This window comes from Tenrec ecaudatus, chromosome 9, assembly GCF_050624435.1.
Source record: "Tenrec ecaudatus isolate mTenEca1 chromosome 9, mTenEca1.hap1, whole genome shotgun sequence".
Lineage (NCBI taxonomy): Eukaryota > Metazoa > Chordata > Mammalia > Afrosoricida > Tenrecidae > Tenrec > Tenrec ecaudatus.
Window position 1 is genome coordinate 106,618,255 of NC_134538.1, and position 21,952 is coordinate 106,640,206.

The 21,952-nt window shown below is 38.6% G+C and overlaps 1 protein-coding gene across 4 annotated transcripts in view; it reads right to left on the reverse strand.

Moving 5' to 3' along the window:
- Nucleotides 1–277: 277 nt before the first annotated feature.
- Nucleotides 278–21,952, reverse strand: part of ANKIB1 (ankyrin repeat and IBR domain containing 1) — a 180,876-nt gene continuing 159,201 nt past the window's right edge. For 3 of the 4 annotated variants that reach the window (XM_075558424.1, XM_075558423.1, XM_075558421.1), the window contains 9 exons: nt 14,477–14,611; nt 14,116–14,202; nt 13,959–14,025; nt 11,852–11,997; nt 10,640–10,818; nt 9,708–9,759; nt 5,078–5,192; nt 3,956–4,089; nt 278–3,435 (listed from right to left, as the gene is read on the reverse strand). In XM_075558424.1, coding sequence (XP_075414539.1) covers nt 2,692–3,435; nt 3,956–4,089; nt 5,078–5,192; nt 9,708–9,759; nt 10,640–10,818; nt 11,852–11,997; nt 13,959–14,025; nt 14,116–14,202; nt 14,477–14,611 — 1,659 coding nt within the window. In that variant the 3' untranslated portion in view covers nt 278–2,691. The remainder of the gene's footprint in view (nt 3,436–3,955; nt 4,090–5,077; nt 5,193–9,707; nt 9,760–10,639; nt 10,819–11,851; nt 11,998–13,958; nt 14,026–14,115; nt 14,203–14,476; nt 14,612–21,952) is intronic. The other variant, XM_075558422.1, reaches the window with a different exon arrangement.

Consider the following 21,952-nt stretch of genomic DNA (forward strand, 5'->3'; position numbering starts at 1 on the left):
GAAGGAAAAATCATAACATTTGCTTCTGAAAGCAGGAGTGAAAATAAAATGAGGACCTAGGTCACAGTGTTTTAACAAAATAGCAGGTAGGGATTTGGTGCTTTTTGCTGGGGTAGAACATACTCAATAATTGGTCTAATATAAAAATATTAGGCAGTAATAAATTTTATGCAAGAATCAAATTAATCCCATCATATTGGAGGGAATTTCATTAGAAGAAAATTAAGCTTCTTGATTGGGTTTAAACAAAATCCATAATGTAAGGAGACAAAATAAGTAGTTTAAGTAATAAATGTTTAATCAAAAAATTTTACATATTATTAACAGCATTCATTTGGCCAAACATCTACAAGGTTGTAGAATCCTACTGTATATAAAGTGGGAATGTATCAAGTATAGACTATGAAAGTGCAAATAACAAGTCAAGGTTAGAGTATATTTTCTTTTTCTTTTACATTATAAAATTAACTTGTTTACAAAATAGGCTTTGCCAAACTTTATTTCTGAATTGTAAAGTCAGTGACTACATTGTCTTTAAAATATGTACCAAGGAAATACAAACTGGATAATGATCACGTCCATGCTCAAGAAGAAGGACACAGAAACAAAGGGTACTGCATCAGGTGCTAGGCCGCCTGGACCCCCCAGCTTGACCCAGAGCACGCTTTCCACCTTCCTGCAGCTACACAAGCTGTCCCAGGGGGTGACACCCACTCTTCCAATTGAAAAGTTACAACTGGGTCTAAACACTTAGTGGTGTTGGTATTTTTAATGCAAAATAAATTTGTAACAACAAACACTTGAAAGGACTATTTCAGTTAATACAGTAATACACTGTAGATAACATTAATCCCCCCCAACTAGCTTTAATAGGAATTGGGAACAATGCTTTTGGTAACTGGGGAGATAAAATGGGCGTGGACTTGTGATACCCATAATGGAGGAGCAACGCCTACACAATTTCTCTTAAGAGAATCTGGGGAATATTAAACACTCTAATATAATGTCTGAACCATATGAATTTAAAGTAAAAGAATATTTCAAAACAGGGTTTGAAAAAAAAAGTATTCAGAAACCATAATCACAATTCAAGTGGGTATCATCAATACTAATACAGCCTTTGACCCAGATCAGGACTTGCCTGTACAAACTCAAACTCAGTACTAAAATTTTGGTGTATGTAGATTTCTGTTAACAATGTGGCAAAACATTAAATGGAGTGTTGTTTATCTATTTTGCTTATGTTATGCTAGTTTTGATAATATGTAAGTAAAACAGCCATTCCAACAGTTCACTCTAGTTTTAATTACACACTGTACCATTTTATCTTAATTACAACTAAGACCAGTATTTTCTTCACAGTAAGACACTGATAACTAGGAAGGTTTTTTTTGTTTTAAACACTTAACAGTAATCACACAGCAAATGAGTATTGTGCAATGGAACAAACACATCTCAGCATTTGCGATTTAGGCAAACAAACCAATTGCACATTTAGTTGTTATGTTGACTGTAAAGGCAAGGCCATGGGTGGTTTCATGGAGGTCTTTGCAATTCATGGCATAGTTACTTCAGAAGAGACATTGAAATCTGAATTACTCACTTATTTAACTGGCAACTATCCATTTAGGTTAGGCAAAGGCACAGTAACATGTTGCGCAAGATGTTTGATTGAATTTTTTCAGTGTGGGATTTACTACAACTCATGAAAACTCCACTTTTTTCTACTTTATAAAACACCATTAAAAGTAATTGCACCCAATAGTAATGAGAATGCACTGTAAAACTGTGAAGACAAGGAGCTATGAGTGCAGTTCCAATAAAGTGTCTTTAAATACAGCACCGCTGTTGCTAATCAACTGTATTTTAATATTAAAATAAACTTTTTAACAGCAGCATTAGGTTTAGTTAACTTAAGCTACAGGCTACATTTATTTAAATGCAGTCTCCATGGCAACAAAAGCCCATTAAATTTTGAAATATCACTGCTACCAAGTGGCACCGTTTACTCCCAGAATGGCAAAAGTGCTTTGGAGCACTCTTGAACACTGCACACGTGAGCACACTTGCTAGTCAGCGCACTAGTCAGAGTTTGGCACACCTGGACTGTAAATAAACAGGAAATAAATGTTGGACTCAAAGGACAGTTAAAAATTATTACACTGTGGTGGATGCAGCACTAAAGAGAAGCAGCCACACTTCTCGGACACAAAAGAAAGTTATGGACGAGCACAGAGAGACTGAGGAACTAAATGTTATTAGGACTGTTCATGTGAACTCCTAGAACAACGCAAACTTTTTTTTAAAAGGAAAAACCACCCAAGGATTAGGAATAAGCCTGTAATTTAGACATTCAACTTGACTATTGCCAATATTAAGCTAAGTAGATAAGTAAATTTTCTCAGGAGATGGCATATAACCTATTTATTCCATTTTTGTCTCTCTTTTACTCTTGCACTTTTTGTCAGCAAAAGTAAGGGCAAAAGCTATCCAATTAAATATAAAAGAAATCCCCTGTAAGGTCAAAAATTAAAATGAAGCTACCATTCAAAGGAACTCCTTTATATTCAATCCTAAGGTCAGTGGTTTCTAATTTAGTTGAAATTAAGCGGATCAAAGTCTTTATGGAGCATCTTCCACCTAGCATACTGCCTGTACCTGCAATTCATCTAGAACCCAACGCTGTGCAGTTCACACTAAATGTACTTGTTCGAGCCAGTCACTTGAGGTCTGAGGTGCTTGACTGGAAATGTCAGAACCATCCCCCTTGTCGGCTGCCTCGTTGCCACCGCTGCCAGCTTGAGACGCTGCTTCCCCAGTCAGAATATTTTCTTCCAAAAGATTTTCTTCTTCTATCTGGACTCCTTTGCCTTCACTTATTATACCAGCACCTTCAAACTCTGAATCTTCTGGTGGCACCATTTCCACATCCCTCATGCCTTCTGACCCATCCTTGACACAGGGGTGCTGGGAATTGGCACTGCTTTCTGTGGCTGCTGGAGGAATCAGGGCAATACTCTGAGGGTTCATGTCATGAAACCAAGCCATGATATTACCAAGAAGATTGTCATTCATGTTACTGTCCAGGCCAGCGGAGTCAGCATCACTGGACGAGGGGTAGAAATCACTTCTTGCCTCACTGAGAGGGTGTGAACTAAGGGTGTCAGTTGAAAATGGGTCACTTTCTGCTCCTAGTCTCATGAGGCTGTCACCAAGTTCCAAGAGCTCCGAGCTGCTCAATGCAGCCCGAGGGCTAGCTGTACTCCTGGGGACCGAGTCCAACCTGGACGGTAAAGAAGTGCCTATAGCTCCTAAGGACGCTTCATTACTGAGGAAGTCTCTGGTTTCATCGTCCATCACTAGTCCAGACTCTTGCAGGGATAACTGTATTGCGAGAAGGATATTGGGATCATCTTCATCCAGAGAACTCAGAGCCTGAGACAACAGAGAGTAAGACCACTTTTAAGTTTGATGAAAGGAAAAACGATTGAATCCAGTGAGATTTACCATTGTTCTCCTATACAGATACAGAAAGACCTGCGAAAGAGACAACCTGCCTAAGGTAGAAACCTGTCAGCAAAGGGAAAACTCAAACTTTCCCCACGAAAACAAGTCCTAGACAAGTGGCAATAAGGCAGCGGCAAGAGTAGGAGACGTTTGAGACTGGGGGCAACAAAGTCATCCTGTCGAGTTCTGCATGCACAGGTTTTGTTGTAAACAGTCAATGTTACTTCTGCTTACACAGAATGATTATTTGATCTAGTCAGTATAATTTTTTTCCTTATCCATGCTAAAGGAAAGGAAAACTCATAGACAATTTTTCCTGTGGTATATATTGGAAACAAATATTTTGAAAGGAAAGAAAGGTGAGGAGCCGTAAAAGTGCAGCTAGGAAAGCGGGCTAGCCAACGCAAGTGCAAAAGGACAGAGCACCGAGGGCAGCCAGGAAGGCTACCTGCAGAGAATCCTGGTGTTCCGAGCGACTGGCCGGGGCGTGGTCCCGCAGGGAAGAGCTGTGCAGCATGCTCATGGACGCAGAACTGACGACGGACGTGCTGGCTCTGCGGCTGCCGCCGCCCTCAGGGGTATCTGTTACAAAGCAATTGGTACCAAACACAGTTGAGTGACAAGATTTATTACTCTTCCCACATGTCCTTTTAATCTAAACTAGTAAATTCTCTTTCAGTGCTGGTAAATATCCATGCTGACAAGATCACGAAACCTTTCAGGCATGTCTCACCTATGTCTCACCACGAGCAACAATATATGTAGGGGGTTCAGACGTTCATGGAAAGATGAAATTAAACGGTAATAGAAATTTCCCACGAAAGTTTTGAAGCCCCTTTGAATAGCTAACACTATTATTTTTAATTTGTGATGCTGCAAAACATTTTGCTTGGACGATAATTCTATTTATAAGTGATACTATTCATTCCCCCCACCCCCACACCAAGCTCTACTAAGGACCCTGTACTTTTCAGGTGTCTCAACACTAATGAAGTGGGGACTACAGAAGCCTGGAGAGCACATCTTTAGTCCCAGTGCTCTTCCATTATTCAAAATGATCTGCTCATTTAGTTAGAAGATTTCTATTAAACAAGTTCACCCTTCAACTTAGAATAGTTAAAATAATTTATCTCTGGTACTAGAAGTTTTCTCCTTAAAAGAATGTTTAGCGGTTAGGGAAAAAATACCCATAAATACAACAGTATCAATGGTTATAGTTTATTGAGCATTCACTAGATGCTACATACTGTACTTTTTTGTGTGCATTATTTAATCCTCACAGTGCGATTACAAGCCAGAATTACTACTACTGCTGTTACAAGGAGGAAGCCAATACTAAGTACGGTTAAGTGACTTAAGTTACAAAGCTACTCAGCAACAGAGAAAGGTTTCTGTGCCCAGTGCTGCCTGACTGATTCTACAGCTCAGGCTTTTCTGTGTCATGCAGGAACAGAAGCATTTCATCTTTATTGGCTATCTGAGTCAGATTCTTCGGTGGACATCGAGACTGGCCAGTATTGTGAAGAGATTGTGGGGCCTGGGCAGGCGCGCAGGCAGCCAGAGAGCGCACCTGAAGTGTGAGCACTTGGCTCCTCGGGGTCCGGTGGGTGGCTGAGCAGGCTGTGCACGTCTCCGCGGCGGCGTTGCTGCCGGTGCCTCCTCCGATACTGAAATTCAGCATATTCCTGCATAAACCAAAGGTTATACAATACAAGAGAGCATGCAACTTTTAAATGCAAATAATAATAATAAATCTACACTTTTTTCCCCAGGAAAAAAATGTTTGATTTTATAGAGGTATTATAAAATCACGTGGCTTTAGAAAAAAACGGAAAAGCAAAACCAATCATCACCTTCTTTTGCCATGCCAAAGAAACGGAAGAGACGAAAAAGAAAAGGGAAACCATCAAACTGACCCACTTGCAATCTAGAGAGCTTGGGAACACTTGCACTGCTGGGTGGTAACCAGGCCTTTTTGTGTGTGACTGGTGATTTCTAGGGGCTTATAATCTAGCACGGTTTCCCACTATCTGAAAGGAGGGCATTCCATGAAACCTTTCCTAAACTGAAATGGTTGTAAAGCGAAGAAACAATTACCATTAATTTATATGGGAAACGCGTTTGCACATTCTCAGCCCCACCCCCAGCCCTCAAAAAGCCTACCAAAGGACATAAAACCTAAAACAGTACCATAGCATTCACATGCACAGTTCAAAGCTACGGTGGGAACTCTGGTGTCCCAGTCATGTCACTACTCAGGGTACTGTAACCTCTCAAAGGCCCACTGCAAAAAAAACACTGAACACTCGTTTTGCTTTTTGTTGTACAAATGAAAATCCTCTCTGGAATTTTTCGGTTAGTGAAAACAGGTCCGAAAGTAGGTTTTTCCTAACACTGTAAAGCTAACTCACAAAAAGCAGGGGATACAACCAATACCTGATCATTTCATTAATGTAAGTTAAACTCTCCTGGGAGGTATGGTTTTGAAAAAGTGTTGTGATCTATGCAAAAGAAAACAAATACAACCTCCCCCACCCCTCCATAAAAGGGGCACCCACACTATTGAGGAGTAGGATATTTACTTCCCTTTCTAGAGCAGCTATTGTGTGGGGTTACCTAGATTACTGGCAGGGGACATGCTTCCTGCCTAGCACGGGGAAGAATGCAGATCTTGGCAGATGCTCTGAGTCTATTTTACATTTGTGACAATGCTTTAGAGTGGGCCAACTACGATCAGAGACTGTCGCCTGAGACAGAGGTATGTCTCCAGGCGTCAGTGACAGTCGACAGAGGAACAGAAAAGTCCCAGCTATAGCACCAGCATAAAAAGAGTCATCTGGGAATTGCTCTTTCAGTGACAAACACAAACACTCAGGTATGTCATTTTCTTGGTCACCTTGTAAAAATATTTACAGAATTTATTCAATACATTTACTCTCTGAAAGTACTAGGAAGAGGCAAAGACAAAGTTCCAAATGTTTACATCTTTCCTACTTTGGATACATTTATAATCATTTAAGATTCTAATACAAGATAGAAACCAAGCAACCATTTTATCACATGTGATGACCCTGCACATATCTCAGGGACTGTTTAGATTACTCAATATTTCCCAAGTGGGACAGCCCTTCCTTTCTCCTGGAGGATCAAGGTCTTCAAGTGGACGACTTGTTATGTGTCATCACAGCTCATTGGACCACTGAGGACTACCAGTTTATCTCGATTCAAAATTTAGATTTAGGAAGAATTTTAGTTTGTGGATTTGATAATCCCAATGAACGTTGAACAGGTTCCAATTCCCACTGGCCTGACAGGATGGAGGGTTCCCAAAGCTGCAGATCTTTACAGAAGCAGTCTGTGCATCTTTCACTTCTGGAGAAACCAAAAGTTGGATGGTTGGAACCATCAGCCTTTTGGTTACCAGCTGGGTGCTTTAATCAGTGTGTCACCAGGGTCCCTAGACTGGATGTTGTTGGTAGGGGGTGTTGAGTCAGTTGCAACTCATAGCAACCCTGTGTACAACCGAGGAAAACACTGCCCGGTCCTGTGCCAGCCTATTCATCACCCCCACTGTTCTTCTAGGGGCAGCTATGAGCCTTGATGTCAGCACAAATCGATCCTGAATTAAACTACTGATGACCAAACCCCAACCAACCTCACTCAGAGACCCAATGCGACATTTGTTGTTTAAGGCTGTGTATCTTTACAGGAACAGAAAGCCTCAACTTTGTCCCATGGCAATGACTGGTGGGTTTGAACTATTGGCTTTGCAGTTAGCAGACCAAGTCACAATCACAATCCACTATGTACCACCAGGGCTCAATCACGGACCACAGGTGGTACATATTTCCAACTTTAAAATAATAGTATGGTTTAAAAACAATTATGGAAGAAACGTGCTTAGCTCTAACTGTTTCCATGGAGAATCCTAATGAGGCCACAGGTTTAAAAATACTGTTCCCATAAAATTAAATTTATCTGAAAATTTCCAGTTTCCTAAGGTCTCCAAGTAATCATGTGAAAAGGTGTAGTAAGAATATTTCAAGTAAAGTTTGAGAAGGTTAAAGCTATAAGATTGAAAAGTTCTTGGATTTGTAGGAGAAAAGTTTCCAGGACTTTTGTTTTTATGTAGGGATTGTTACCACTTACTGAACATCAATATTGTCAGTGATTTTCTGAAATAATGTAATCCTTCTAGAACTTTCTTAAGTCCTGTGGGGTAGGTATCACCTTCTATATTTTAAGATAAGAAATTAAGGGGGAACATACTTTAAGGTCTAAAAGTTAGAGTCACGAAACCTGAATCCAGGCACCTGCTCTAAGCCTCTTTCATTGGGTCCCACCTGCCTATAAAGGGTACAAAACAAATACTTATGTTTGCTACTAAAATTCAGTTTCATTAAAAAGAGTAAGATGACATTAACTTTAAAGTCTATCCAAGCTGGCATAATTTTTTTTCAGAGTTTACACAAAGGCAAAGAGCTATTTAAAAAAAACACAATTTTAGCAGTTATTTGATAGTCAAATACTTGAAGAATTCAACAGTGTCACACTGTGAAAGAATTCCTTAGATTTGCAGTAAGGGATACATAAAAGCTTGATGTGCTAAGGACTCTTTAAAAAATGACTCTTCAAGTGAAAAAAAGTAAAAGTAAATTAAATACTTCTTGTGAAATTACTCAAGTCACACAAAAAAAGAAATATTTATTCTTTCACAATCCTCATTCTCTAAAAAACAACTCAATAAGGATATATGTAATTATTTACATATGAGGTGGCAAATCTTACATAATTTTTTTAACAAAATGAAGGTGTTACAATTACAAGAACAGCAATCAAATCTTCAAGGTCCAACACTTCAGCATGTCTACAGTTGCAATCAGAGCCAGAAGCTGCCAAGGTGGTAAATATATGATTGAGAAAAACCAGTAAAGGTTTTATTTTTGCTAACTTGTGTTTCTACCTCGAAATACTAAAATCTGTAGTACTTTTTCTGTGACAATTGACGCTTGCTTATGACTCCTTTCAGGTAATGATTTAGCAAAACACCCCCAAAGCTGTAAACGTATTACAACAAAAACAATTATGAAGTGCAGGATTAGATGAAGAAAAAGGTTCACGACTCGTTTTAGAATTAAGACTTCATTCACATATTAAAATTTCTTGCACTTCACTTAGAGACAATTTCCACATCTGAGCGCAATATATCCTGGCTGCTGCGTCTATCAACACAAAAGGCCACAAGTGAGGGCCAGTGCCCTCAGCAGCTGACAAGAGCAGAGGCTGACTGAAACAAGCCACAGCCATTTCCAGATCGGCATCCATTCTAGCTTTTCAGGTGCAGCTAACAAGCGGGCTAGAAATGATAAAAGACTGCCCCGGCCCCAAAGTCCTAAGAATTGAATGGTTTTCTGTTTTCATAAAAATCAAAGGATTCAGAATTAGAGCTAATTGCGAAAACCCTTTAGAATATATTCAGTGGTGACCATTGGCAATTTAAATCTAAAAAAAAGAAAAGAAAAACGCAATATGATGATTTTTACTCTATCTTATTTTTATTTGTAGCAACTGCTTTTGCAATGTTAGTAATTTAGGTCATCTGTAATTTAAAATGGCCATCAATAACAAAACCAGCAAACAAGCAGAGTGTAAAAGACCTAAGGGAAAGCAGAAAGCAAGTAGGAAAAGGACTTCTTTCTGCATAAAGATTATTAATGTCAAGCTTCCACCTTGACAAGCCAATGATTATGAATAAATTCTCTTATGTCTGTTGCAGTAACTTAAAAAAGGAGTACTTTTTAATTAAGTTTTTAATAGAATCAGACTGAAACAATATAACTAGAAATATAATTCTATCAAATAAAATTTTTATCTCTATTGACAAATCAGAATATATTTTTCCAAGCTATATGCTCTAAAATTTGCCTTATATTTGATTGTTCAGTAATCAGAAAACAATATAAGGGAAACAAATATAATAATGTGATGATAATCCAATACCATAAAGAGCTAACTGTAGGCTCTGCAGATGCATTTTTGTTTCAAAAGAAAGAGAAAGCATCACTGACTAGAAATAGCAGTGGGATTTAGAACAGATCAGGTGCAAATGCAAAAAGAACTACATTAAAGAAAAATACAATTCAAAACAAAACACAACCCTCCCAGCACCCCCTCCCCTCTTCCCATCCCCATACAATTACCTCGGGTGATGCAAATCCTAAATATTCCCAATCCCATGTTCCACCAGCAAAGCTACAAAGAAATTAGACATACCATTTGATACATTGTCAGCACCACAAAGTACAACAACCAGACCCCTGCCCTCTGAACATTATTCTTAATCCCTCTGCTTGGAACTTGCTTAAACAAACTAGATCAACTATCAAGAGGGTAATTGTGTTATTTCTTTTAAAAATCTAAATTGCCTTATATTGGTGAAATGTGTTGGAAAACTAAAAATCACCATCTTTTAACACAGTATTTTATGATTGCTTCCATTTTTGTTAGTTATGTAAAAGGCAAGTCAAAGGAATTTCTAATGCTTTTAATATGATTTATTTTTATTTTAAAAATAATTTTAATGGGGGCTTTTAATTATTATGAAAAAAAAATACATTCAATATATAACTCCCCATAAGGAATCTGAAATAAAACAACTGAAATCTAACGGGTCTTTAATGGATGATTTAAATACCTTAAGCAACTTTATACATATTAGATTTCAAATTTCTTCACAAACTCTTCCTACAAAAATATGACGATGACCAGATCAAATAAGTTGGCAAGGTTTTCAAATTCTACATGACAAGATGTTCATAACCAAATATATCACTACATATATTCCATATTTAAGTTGATGCCTTACAACACTATTTGAATTACTATTGACTTCACCTGAAGTGTGCAATTAAACTAGCCTAGGGTAGTCTGAGGAACTACAAAATGGCAAACAAAAGAAAAAAACCAGAGACAGTACTAGGGAGATTGCCCAACAGAGGTTACTAGTGTTTGTCAGTTGACCACATTCCAGGTGTAGGTAACGTCCAGGACTGTGAACCTAGTTGGCTAATATATCACCTGCTAGCACGTGCAGAGTTAGAATGACTCCCACAGTGTTCATCATCCCTGTTACCTGCGCCTTGGAGCTTCAGGTGAGTCTGCAGGAGCAACCCCCCGAGCCACGGAGGCCAGGAACTCTTGCCTCTTCTGCTGCACAAGGCATGCCGCCTTGATTATTTTGTGGCGGGGTGTGCGAAGGTAAGGCCTATTGACTTTTTGAGCAAGGTCTTCTGTGACCATTTCTAGGTCTGTCTATGGTAAAGATGATGAGGGGGGAAAAAAGAAAGATCATAGGTTGGGTGGGTTAGTTAACAGAAAATTGAGAGTTGATCTGGTTTCTGTTAAATCAAACTCTTTTGATTTTAGAAATTAATGAGATTAGGTCCTTTTTAACATGTTTCCTATTTTGCATATTATTTCCAGTTTGTGAAAGAAAGAAGAGTCATATGTAAAGACATCTTAAATTAATAGCATTATCTGATAGGCATTACATACATACAGTTGGGACAAGCTCACAAGAAACTGGTGAGTACAATAGATTTATCATCCACATAAGGAATATATCCACAGAAAAACCTAATACATTCGGAGGCATAATACAAGCAAATGCATGACAGTGTAATGTAGATTATATGTAAATACTGCAGGGATCTGAAGGAGGCCAAGAACACTAATTTGGGGTTAGCTCTAGAATGCTTTATGGAGGAAGTGAATACTGAGCCTTGAAAGAAATGCAGGCATAAATTAGTAGAGAGAAGTGCAGAGGGAAGGTATGAGAACTGTAGCCAAGAAAGAACGTTTGGTGGCTTCAAACCAGATGAATGCATAATACTTTTAGTTAGCTACTGTGATGTCAGTTGGCTTAGGTATTTTGGTTTTTAAAAACTGTAATTTTTACAGTTTTACTCTGAAGATAAGCTTTTAAGTTACCCATCCTGTATTTAATGTGGCTTGTTTAATCTACGAAGATCAAAATTCTAGTCATACAATCAGAAATAGGTCAGATTTTTCACCTGAACCAGTAGAAAACACAGAAATGAATGTGTGGGAAATGTTTGTAAAACCCAGAATGTATTCAAACCTGCAGTGATATACTTACACACAAAGAAAAGTTCAGTTTATTAATGGTCACTCTCCTTTATTTAAAACCATGCTAAAAATGAAAACAAAATTGTTTACTAATCATACCCAAGTAAGAGAAAATGTAGTGATTGAAAAAGGGAGATAATTTGTTTTTCATAATAACAACTACTATTTATATTTAATTTAAAAAAAGGTATCTTACTTGCATGAGTTCAAATATTTCTTTCTTTGTGCTTTTAGGTTCTAAGAAAAATCCATATGGATAAGAACACTTGAGAATGCGTCGAGTTTTTAAGAGCACATGAACTGCATCTTCAATGAATGTGGTATCTGGACAGCCTCCTTCAGCTATAAAGTAATTCAGGCACAGTGAAATTCTGTTTTACAAACATGGTATTAAATTAAACGAACAACTATGTGTTCTTAAAAAAGAATAAAAAACCAAGAAGGAGGAGCCCTTAGAAGAAACTATTTGAAGTAGTTCTGCTAGTAGCTAATTCAACTATCCTGACAACGTATATAAAATACTCATGCAGGGCACATTTGACATGTATGCTTTGATAAATGAAGCACACGCCTTAGTGGTCCAGGAGTCCTGTGGAGTCACTGAGGGATACATACTCTCATCCTTGGTGCCTTTCCACACTGCTGGTACACAGATGTAGCTGAAGGCCAACCCAAAGGTTTTAAGTTTTTTGGGGTATCCCCGTATCCCTAGGGGAACTCTGCTGCTGAAGAATTACAACAAGTACCTCGCTATATTTCTTGCTGGAAAAAACCCTGTGATTATACCAATAGTAATCTCTAATTGGTAATAATGAACAAGAAGACAAAGCTGCTAACAAGGCTGTTTTCACTCTTAGTTTCTGATTCTGTAGGAATTAATCTCATGAAGAGGGTGTGGGCACTCAGTATATAAATAGGAACAAACAAAAAACAAATAGCTTTAGGCTTAACACTCACCTTTTATATATGTTATGATCATTTAAAAATATGACTTTTTAAAGCACATGCACATTAGAATTTATATTCTGCGGGGTCAACGTAGGATACTATATCCTAATGAGACAACGCATGCTCAATATATGTTTAGAAAAGTCCTTTTAGATCTTAAGTCTTAGGACCCCTAGGTCAGTCCTTTCTCACAATTTGCTTTTTGATCCCCAAACATCCATTCATTGTATACCAGTGTGTTCATTTCTTTCAAAAATGTTTATGACGTCTACTCCATTAGGTACTCTGCTAAGGTTCTCAGGAACTAGGTTCCATGAGGAGTTTGCTCTATTGACTAGGTTAGGAATGTCTGTGAGGGTCCCTCTACTTTCCGCAACAATGTACAACAACAACAAAACAATCCACCACCACTGAGTCAATACTGACTCCGAGCAACACATAGCACAGGGTAGAACTGCCCGTGAGTTTCTTAGACTGTAACTGCTTATTCTGGGAGTCAACATAAGCAAAGTCCCATGTTCACCTGACAAACTGTGGCTCTCATTATGAATATGCTAGGTAAACAAACAAATCATTGTATACAGCGTAAGTTCCAGAACTTATTTGGCCTACCTTCCCAACAAAAACCCAAAAATAAAGAATTACTCAGACTGCTCAATCTGTTGCTCTTCAAACCTTCCACTGAAACTATACACTAGTTAACAGTTTAGCACAGTGAGTAAAAATTATTATCCTTGAGTGTTTTGTTTACTTTTCCTTAAATACCTACATAGAAAACCAAAAGGTCAGTAACTTTTTAAAGTATAGCCAAGACAGTTTAGAGACAGTGGGCACTAAATGGAAGTGAAACACTGGAACAAAATAACCAGGGTGTTGACACAATGTGAAGAAGTTAATCTAAGATAAAGTACAGGTATCTGCTTCTGCAGCCCTTCCTGGATTGTTCCAGCACCCCCACAGGATGCTAGTACTCACTTGGGGAACACACTGGAATAAAGGAACACAATAGAATGGAGTAGAACTGCCCCATTGGGCGGCTACAGTCTTTAAGGAAACAGACCGCCACATCGTTCTTCTTCACAGTAGCTGTTGAGTTCAAACCAGCAACCTTTCAGTTAGCAAGTGAGCACTTAAGCACTGCAGCAACAGGGCTCTTTGTAGTAGAGAAGCCGGGTGGGAGATCCCATCACAGAGGCCATGGATGCTGAGCTGCACTGAAGGTTTCAGAGAACTCACATGGTACCAATAAATTGATGAGGTTAATGTATTCTTTAATGAGCTCAATCTCCTGACCAGTGAAGTGATTTAACATAAGAGAATATTTTACATTACCAGATATACGACATATAACTTACTTTCTTTGAGAGCTCTACTCAACTGCTCCATCTTTTCTTTGGCTGTTTTAAGAAGGCGCTGTTCTAACTGAAGCAACAGAAAAGAAGAATTTGTATCATTCGTTGTGTTTATTCACAACAGTGTAATAGAGCGCATATGAAATGGTTTGGAACATACCTGATAGCTATGCTCATGGTTTTTAAATCTTGTGTAGTAGTGCATAAATCTATCCAGTTCCTGAAATCGTTTGTGTTTTTTCTCAGCCTAGGAAATAAAAGTTCGTAAATAACTTTTACAAAGGTTACTTGAGATAAAAATATTAAAATCATTACAGAAAGAAGCAGGAATATATAAAACGTATCTTCACCAAAATAAAAAAAGGGGGGAGGGAATAGCTAAGTTTATACAGCTATTTTATTTAAATTAAGGGATACTCTAATGTGTATTCAATGTAATGCCTCATTAAGATGAATCTAGGAAAAGGGAGATATGGAAAATACTTTCAATGGCATTAAGTAGAGTGGACAGAGTTCTTTACCTCCACAGTCATTTCCTTAGATTGCTCCTCCACATGCTGAATCACTTCATAGCGAGTACATCTGTAATAACCTCCGGTGGAAGAGCTGTGTTTTTTCCATTCTTCTAGGCAAATCCAGCAAAAGTCATACTTGCACTTCAAAAGCAAACACATATGCAATCATCTCTTCATGCGCCTAAAGCTATAACCTGTTTTCTAGCCAATTAAGTTGTAGTGATGCTGCCAAGCTGCCTGTATGAGCAGGAGTGAATCTCCGCAAAGACCTCTTTCTCAGGCTTCCTTCTGAAGGCCGAAATATGGGGAGGTAGTTTAAAATGTTGCTAAGGGAAGTTAAAATGTAAATAATAAGCTATAAACTAGTCACAAAGATTTGACATGTCAATATTTTCAAATAAGACAAAGATGTTTTATTTTTCAAGTGTGTGGTAATTTTACATAAACTGAGGACAGTCAAATTCACAAAACTGGTGATTTCAACAAATTGGTTTTTGAAACAGGTTACATTTAAAAGGTCTCTAAGTAAAATAGGAACATAAAAGTGGTTTCTTGTTTTCTTAGAAAATGTCATGCATTAAGTACCAGAATTATCAGATAATGCAAAAATATGAGCATTCTTATATAAAAACATCACTTTTATGTTTATGGATTTTGAGTCACAAAGATTTTCCTATGAAAAGTTTATAAGGGGATGTTGCTTTCCTTTTTAAAAGTATAAATCTTTGAGTCCTTTGAAATGTATATAAATATATGGGTCTAAATTCCATTTTATTTTCAGATGGCTGCCCAGTTAGTTGTTCAATGGCTGTATATTGAAGTCCAAGGTCGGAGAAACCATCTTTACTATACATTAAAATCTCATGTAGCTCGGTTTAATTTCTTTTTATTCTATTTCACTGATTCGCCTATTTATGTGGAGATACCATATTGTTTTTAGTAATTGAGCCTTTATAATATAACAACTCTCACCATTCTTTTTCAGCATTTTCTTAGCTATTATTTTTATTTTTACATGTGAATGTTCAAATTAGCTTCTCCAGATCAGGACACAAACCTTGTTGGCAGTTTTGTTGAGATATTTCTAACCAAAAGCTTCATTCATTTTCCTTTTGATTCATCGTTTGTGTCCTGTTGTTGTTATTAGGTATTGTCGAGTCAGTTCTGCCTCAGGGACTCCATGTGTGACAGAATGAAGCACTGCCCACTGTGGCACCCTCTTCCCAATTGTTAACCCTTCAGCTCATTATTGCAACCGTGGTGTCAATTCTTCTTATCAAGGGCCTTCCTTTCTCACGGTCCCTCCACTTTAACAATCACTACCCTCGCCTCTAAGGAGCATCTGACTGTACTTCTTCCAAGACTGACCTGTTTGTTCATGGTAGTTTCAATATTCTTTGTCAACACCATCTTTCAAATGTGTTGATTTTTTTTAGGTCTTCCTTAGTCAACTCCCAACTTCCACATGCATATAAGGCGAATGGAAATACATGGCTTGGGTGAGGTGTCCTTAAAAGTAACATCCTGGCTATTCTAAACTGTAAAGAGGTCTTTCTTGTGCAGATTTACCCACTTGACTGATGCTTCCAAGAGCATTGATTGTAGCACTAAGCAAGACAAAATCACCAACTTTAGTGGTTGGTGCATAAACTTCAACGACAGTTGTAGTGATTGGATTTCCTTAAAGGCAGATAGATACAATCCCATTACAGACAGCATTGTACTTCAAGATAGAACTGAAATGTCTTTTTTGGACAATGAACGCAACACCATTCCTCTTAAATGTATCATTCTTGGCATAACCATATGATTTTCTGATTCAAAATGGCCAATACCAGTCCATTTTAGCCCATTAACTTCTAGGATCACTCTTCATGTGTTCTCTTTCATTTTATACTTCCAACATTCCTAGATTTATACTTTGTACATTCCAAATTCCAATAATTCATGCTTGCAACTCTTTCTTCCTACTGTGAGTTGCCCCTCAGCAAATGAAGGTCCTGAAGGCTTTAGCCCCACAGGCTTTTACTCCGTCCCTGTCATGATGACTGACTCTAAGTTGAGAAGGCAGCTCTGCCGAAAATTCTGAACACCTAATTTATAGACGCTATGGAGGAGAGTGGGAACCAAAAACCCATCTGCAGAGAATCTAGTCAGACTGAGCTGCTTGCAGATCCCCTCTATCCATGGGTAAGAGTCTTGAACAGCCTTACTATCAGGAGAGACCATTGTATCTGTGTTAGTCTGGGTAGACTAAAGAAATAAATCCAGGGAGATTCTTGCGTGTATAAGAGAGAGTTTTATATAAAAGATAAATGTACATTAAGAAAGCATCCCAGCCCAGTCCAGACCGAGTCCATAAGTCCGATATGAGCCCATATGTCCAGTGCCAATCTATAAAGTCCTTTTCAGATTTACGAAACATATGCAATGACGCTGAATGCAGGAATATCACAGGCCAAGGGGTTAGAAGTCTTATGGATCCAGTGGCATTGTAAGCATCTTAGTGCTGGCAGGGGGTCTCTATGTATAGATTGTGGCTTCTCTGGCTGCAGAGGTCTGGTTGCATCAGGGTAGGTCCATGTGGCTTCTCCAGCTCCCAGGGCCATGTGTCTTGTCAGTAGAGCGTCTCTCAGAGTGAGCAGAGGGAGAGAGCAGTGCCTCCTGCCTCCAAGGAGGAAAATACAGGAGTTCCCAGAATTTTCAGGAGGCCATGCCACACAGAGGCCTCGTTGGTTGTATTTTGATTGACAGGTCAGACTCCACCCCTTCACTCATAATCCTCTCAAATCAACACCAGGTTATGTAACTACCACATCAATCTTGATTATGCTGGATCAACCTCAATGCTTGGCCCGCTGCCCTCCCCATAGACACAAATTTGTTCTGGGTACAAGTATCTCTCACTTGTTATATAACAGAAATTTCATTTTGACTTTTTGAATGCGGATGAGGGTCTTTTCTCTCTTACTCATTATTTGTATTTTGGTCTTTATATTATGATCCTTACCACCTTATTTTGACTTTGTTTTTTATTGTTCCTGTTGGGTTTCCCAGTTTGTGAAGCACAGGAGGAGTGGATGCACAGTGATAACTGACACAAGGGTTTATAGGTGATCTAGGGGTAGTGGGTAGGTGACAGGGAGGGAAGGGGGATTTTTGGGATAAACAATGAAGGTCGGAGGTGAGAGGGAACACTAGAACTGATTGTGATTTTACAACTCATTTTAAAGGTGATTTAACTATGAGGGTGGGGGGAATGTTCTAAAATTGATGTGGTAATAAATGTACAATTCTTCTTGATGTGATTGAACTATTGAATTGTATGACTTTTAAATCATGTGCACATAGATTGGGGAAACAAAAGCTATTGACCTTTTGGTCTTATATGTAGATAATTAAGAAAAAGTAAACAAAACACTCAAGGTTGAAAATTTTTATTCTTTGTGCTAAATTGAGAATTAGTTTATAGGTGGTTTCAATGGAAGGTTTGAGGAACAACTTGGGGGCTAGTCATGGGGGGCGGGTGGGTTTAGTCTGGAATATTTAGGATTCTGATACTAAGTTCCACATTTCTCTTCTTTAAAAACAAAACAAAAACAAAGATTCTTCTGTTATGTTCATGAAAAAGGATAAACATGATCCAGTTGAATTTAGGGCTATTTCCTGGGTTCTGGTTTGGGTTTGAGTCTAAACTGTGTGCAGCTAAGTCAGCCCTGTAGGAGGTATATAGATGTATATACACACACATTAACACAGCTGTATTAATTATTTAGTACAGCTACAAACACAAAGGTATTTTCTCAAGGCTTGGGAGGCTAGCAGAGCCTATGCGCTAGAAGGCTTTCTTTCTTTGTCAGTTATAGGGCAAGAACATGATCTTGTCTCTTCAGTTTCTGTTTCCTGGAGATCTCCATTAATCTTTCCCCATCTCTGCTTATCTCATTTACTTATTTAATCTCTTTCATAACTCTAAAGAGATCATCTCATCTCTAGACACACACTACACTAATCCTGTCTCATTAATATAACAAATACAACCCATTCCCAAATAAGACTATAACCACAGGCAGAGAGATTAGTATTTATAATACACGTGAGAGGCTTCATCAAGTTCATGGAAAAATTCCACGAGGGGCTCACACAACTCTTATCACAATCCATACATACATCAATTGTGTAAAACACATCTGTACATTCATTGCCTTCATCATTTTCAAAAGCATTTGCTCTCCACTTAAGTCCTTTGTATCAGGTCCTCTTTTTTTCCCCTCCCTCCCCGCCCCCCTCTCCCTCATGAGCCCTTGATAATTTATAAATTATTTTGTCATATCTTGCCCTGTCCAACTTCTCCCTTCACCCTTTTCTGTTGTCCACCCCCCAGGGAAGAGGTCACATGTAGATCCTTATAATCGATTCCCTCCTTCCAACCTACTCACCCTCTATTCTCCCAGTGTCACCCCTCACACCCCTGGTCCTGAAGGTATCATCCACCCTGGATTCCCTGTGCCTCAAGCTCCTATCTGTACCAGTGTACATCCTCTGCTCTATCCAGACTTGCAAGGTAGAATTCGGATCATGATAGTTGGGGGGTGAGGGGAGGAAGCATTTAGGAACTGGGGGAAAGCTGTATTCTTCATCAGTGCTACATTGCACCCTGACTGACTCATCTTCTCCAAGGGGATCTCCAGTGGCCGACAAATGGGCTTTGGGTCTCCACTCTGCACTTCCCCCTTCATTCACTATGGTTAAGATTTTTTTTTTCTGATGATGCCTTATACCTGATCCCTTCGACACCTCGTGATCGCACAGGTTGGTGTGCTTCTTCCATGTGGGCTTTGTTGCTTCTGAGCTAGATGGCCACTTGTTTGCCTTCAAGCGTTTAAGTCCCCAGATGCTATAATCTTTTGATAGCTGGGCACCATCAGCTTTCTTCACCACATTTGCTTATTCACCCGCTTTGTCTTCAGCGGTTGTGTTGGGAAGGTGAGCATCATGGAATGCCAATTTAATAGAAGAACATATTCTTGCATCGAGGGAGTACTTGAGTAGAGGCCCAATGTCCTTCTACCTTAATACTAAACCTATAAATATATGCACATAGATCTATTTCTCCATCCTCATATATAAATATATTTGCATATGTACATGTCTTTATCTAGACCTCTATAAATGCCCTTTACCTCCCAGCTCTTCCCTCTATTTCCCTTGACTTTCCTCCTGTCCCACTATCATGCTCAGTCCCACCAGGGTTTCAGAAATTCCTCTTGGTTACATTATCCTTGATCATGCTCTACCAGGCCTCCCACACCCTCCTCACCACTGATTTGGATCACTTGTTGTTCCCTTGTTCCATTATCTTTTAATTCCATTTTCCCACACACTTTCAATTCAATTAATAATATTCTTTTTTTATTAGCTGTTTTTTTCTTTTTAATTGTTTTATTACGGGCTCATACAATTCTTATCACAATCAATACATACATTAATTGTGTAAAGCACATTTGTACATTCACTGCTCTCAATTAATAATATTCTAGCTGAGGACCTATCCCTATTCATGTTCTTGCCATATATGCAAAACACATTAACCCTATTATACCATAAGAAAATTCTTAAATCAACTCCAAGTTCAAAATCACATCTTCTGAATCATCTTAATAAATATTGGGTGTAACTTTAGGCATATCCTGTGGCAAAATTCCTCATCTGTGAACCTGTTAAATCTGGACTACAAGCTATCTACTTCAAAGTATAATAACAGAACAGGCACAAGGTAGACGTTTCTATTACAAATGGGAATAATCATAGGGAAAGAAGTGATAGCATGTACCCAGCAAATTCAAAACCTAGAGAGCAATTTACATTTGCTCTAAGGCAGTGGTTCTCAACCTTCCCAAAGCCATGACCTTTTAATACAGTTCCTCATGTTGTGGTGATCCCTAACCATAAAATTATTTCCACTGCTATTTCATAACTGTAACTTTGCTACTGTTATGAATTGGGTGACCCCTATGAAAGGGTCATTCGACCCCCAAAGGGATCATGCCCATATGTTGAGAACCGCTGCTCTAAGGCTTTAAATGATCTTTATAAAATTATTTAGCAATTGCCCTGCACTTCAGACTCTGAGAATTGACCATATTTTCTGGATTCTGGAGAGAGGCCCTTTGTTCCTGGATTTCAGCTTCCAGGTCCAAAGAAATGGCTTTCGGTGACTCCATTCTTCTAGTCCACCTGGATGGCAAGCTTACCTTCTTGGTCCCATCCTGCATCTTTGGCATGGTAGCCCAGACTCTCTCAGATTTAGGCCATGTACCACCCCCATAGCACACCTGAGCAGCAGCAACACACACCAGAACTGAACTGAGTTGGTAAAGATCTGACGCTTTGAATTCTAGGGGGCTCTTTGAAATCAAGAAGGGCTGCTTCTTCTCTCAGTCCTACTGATCTTAGAATTGCTCCAGGGATGGTCCTTTTCTTAGAAGACAAGAGATGTAGCTTCTTTGGCCTGTTCCCTGACTAGAACTGTAAGAGGTAGAGGTTTTAGCTCTCTGTGTAATATGATAGAATCTACCTAGCTTCCATCCAACAGGTGAACCTTATTTAGGCAAATTCTTTAGCACTGAATAAACATCTTCATCCTTCTTACATTGTCTAACCATTTGTTAATTTAAATAATTTAAAATTTGTTCATTCCATAATTTTCATTTAAAGCTTCTCCAGAAGTGTCAACATTTCTAGCAACGTTCTTTTGCTGACATCATATGCATTCTCTAAGATGATCGAGACTTTCTCTAGAGCTTTCTTCCCTTTCTTCTGCGCCCTCACCAGGCTTGCCTTTGATGTCCATAACTTTACCACAGTCTCTTCAAGGAAATCTCGGCTTTTACTGTTAAGCAACTTAAAACTCTTCTTACCTCTACCCATTGCCAAATTCTAAAATGGCTTCCCATCTTAAGCATCTCTTTTTAGAGCACTATCCAATTCTGTCTAGCGCTGCTATTAGCAGAAATACCACAAGTGGATGGCTTAAGAAACAAAAATTTATTTTCTCAGAGTTCAGGAGGCTAGAAGTCCAAATCCATGGTGCCAGCTCTATACAAAAGCCTTCTCTCTGTCAGCTCTGGCAGGAGGTCCAGAGTTTGGATCTCTAGCTTCCGGTTCCTGGAGTTCTCCAGGTGGCTAAGGATCACTTTCCCCTATCTCAGTTTACCTTTACCTCACCTGCTTTTTAAAGCTCCTTTACATTTTAAGAGAGATTGACTTGAGACATATATCATACTATGGGAGCCTCATTAACATAAAAAAGACAACACATTTCAGGCATAGAAGTTATGACTTACAATATATTTTTGGAAGACAAAAATGAATCCCTACCAATAGCTAATAATAAAGGTAGGACTTTATAATTTGTTATTATTATATCATATATCATATAATATATGATAATTATACAATATAAAATAGTAAAGTTTCTAA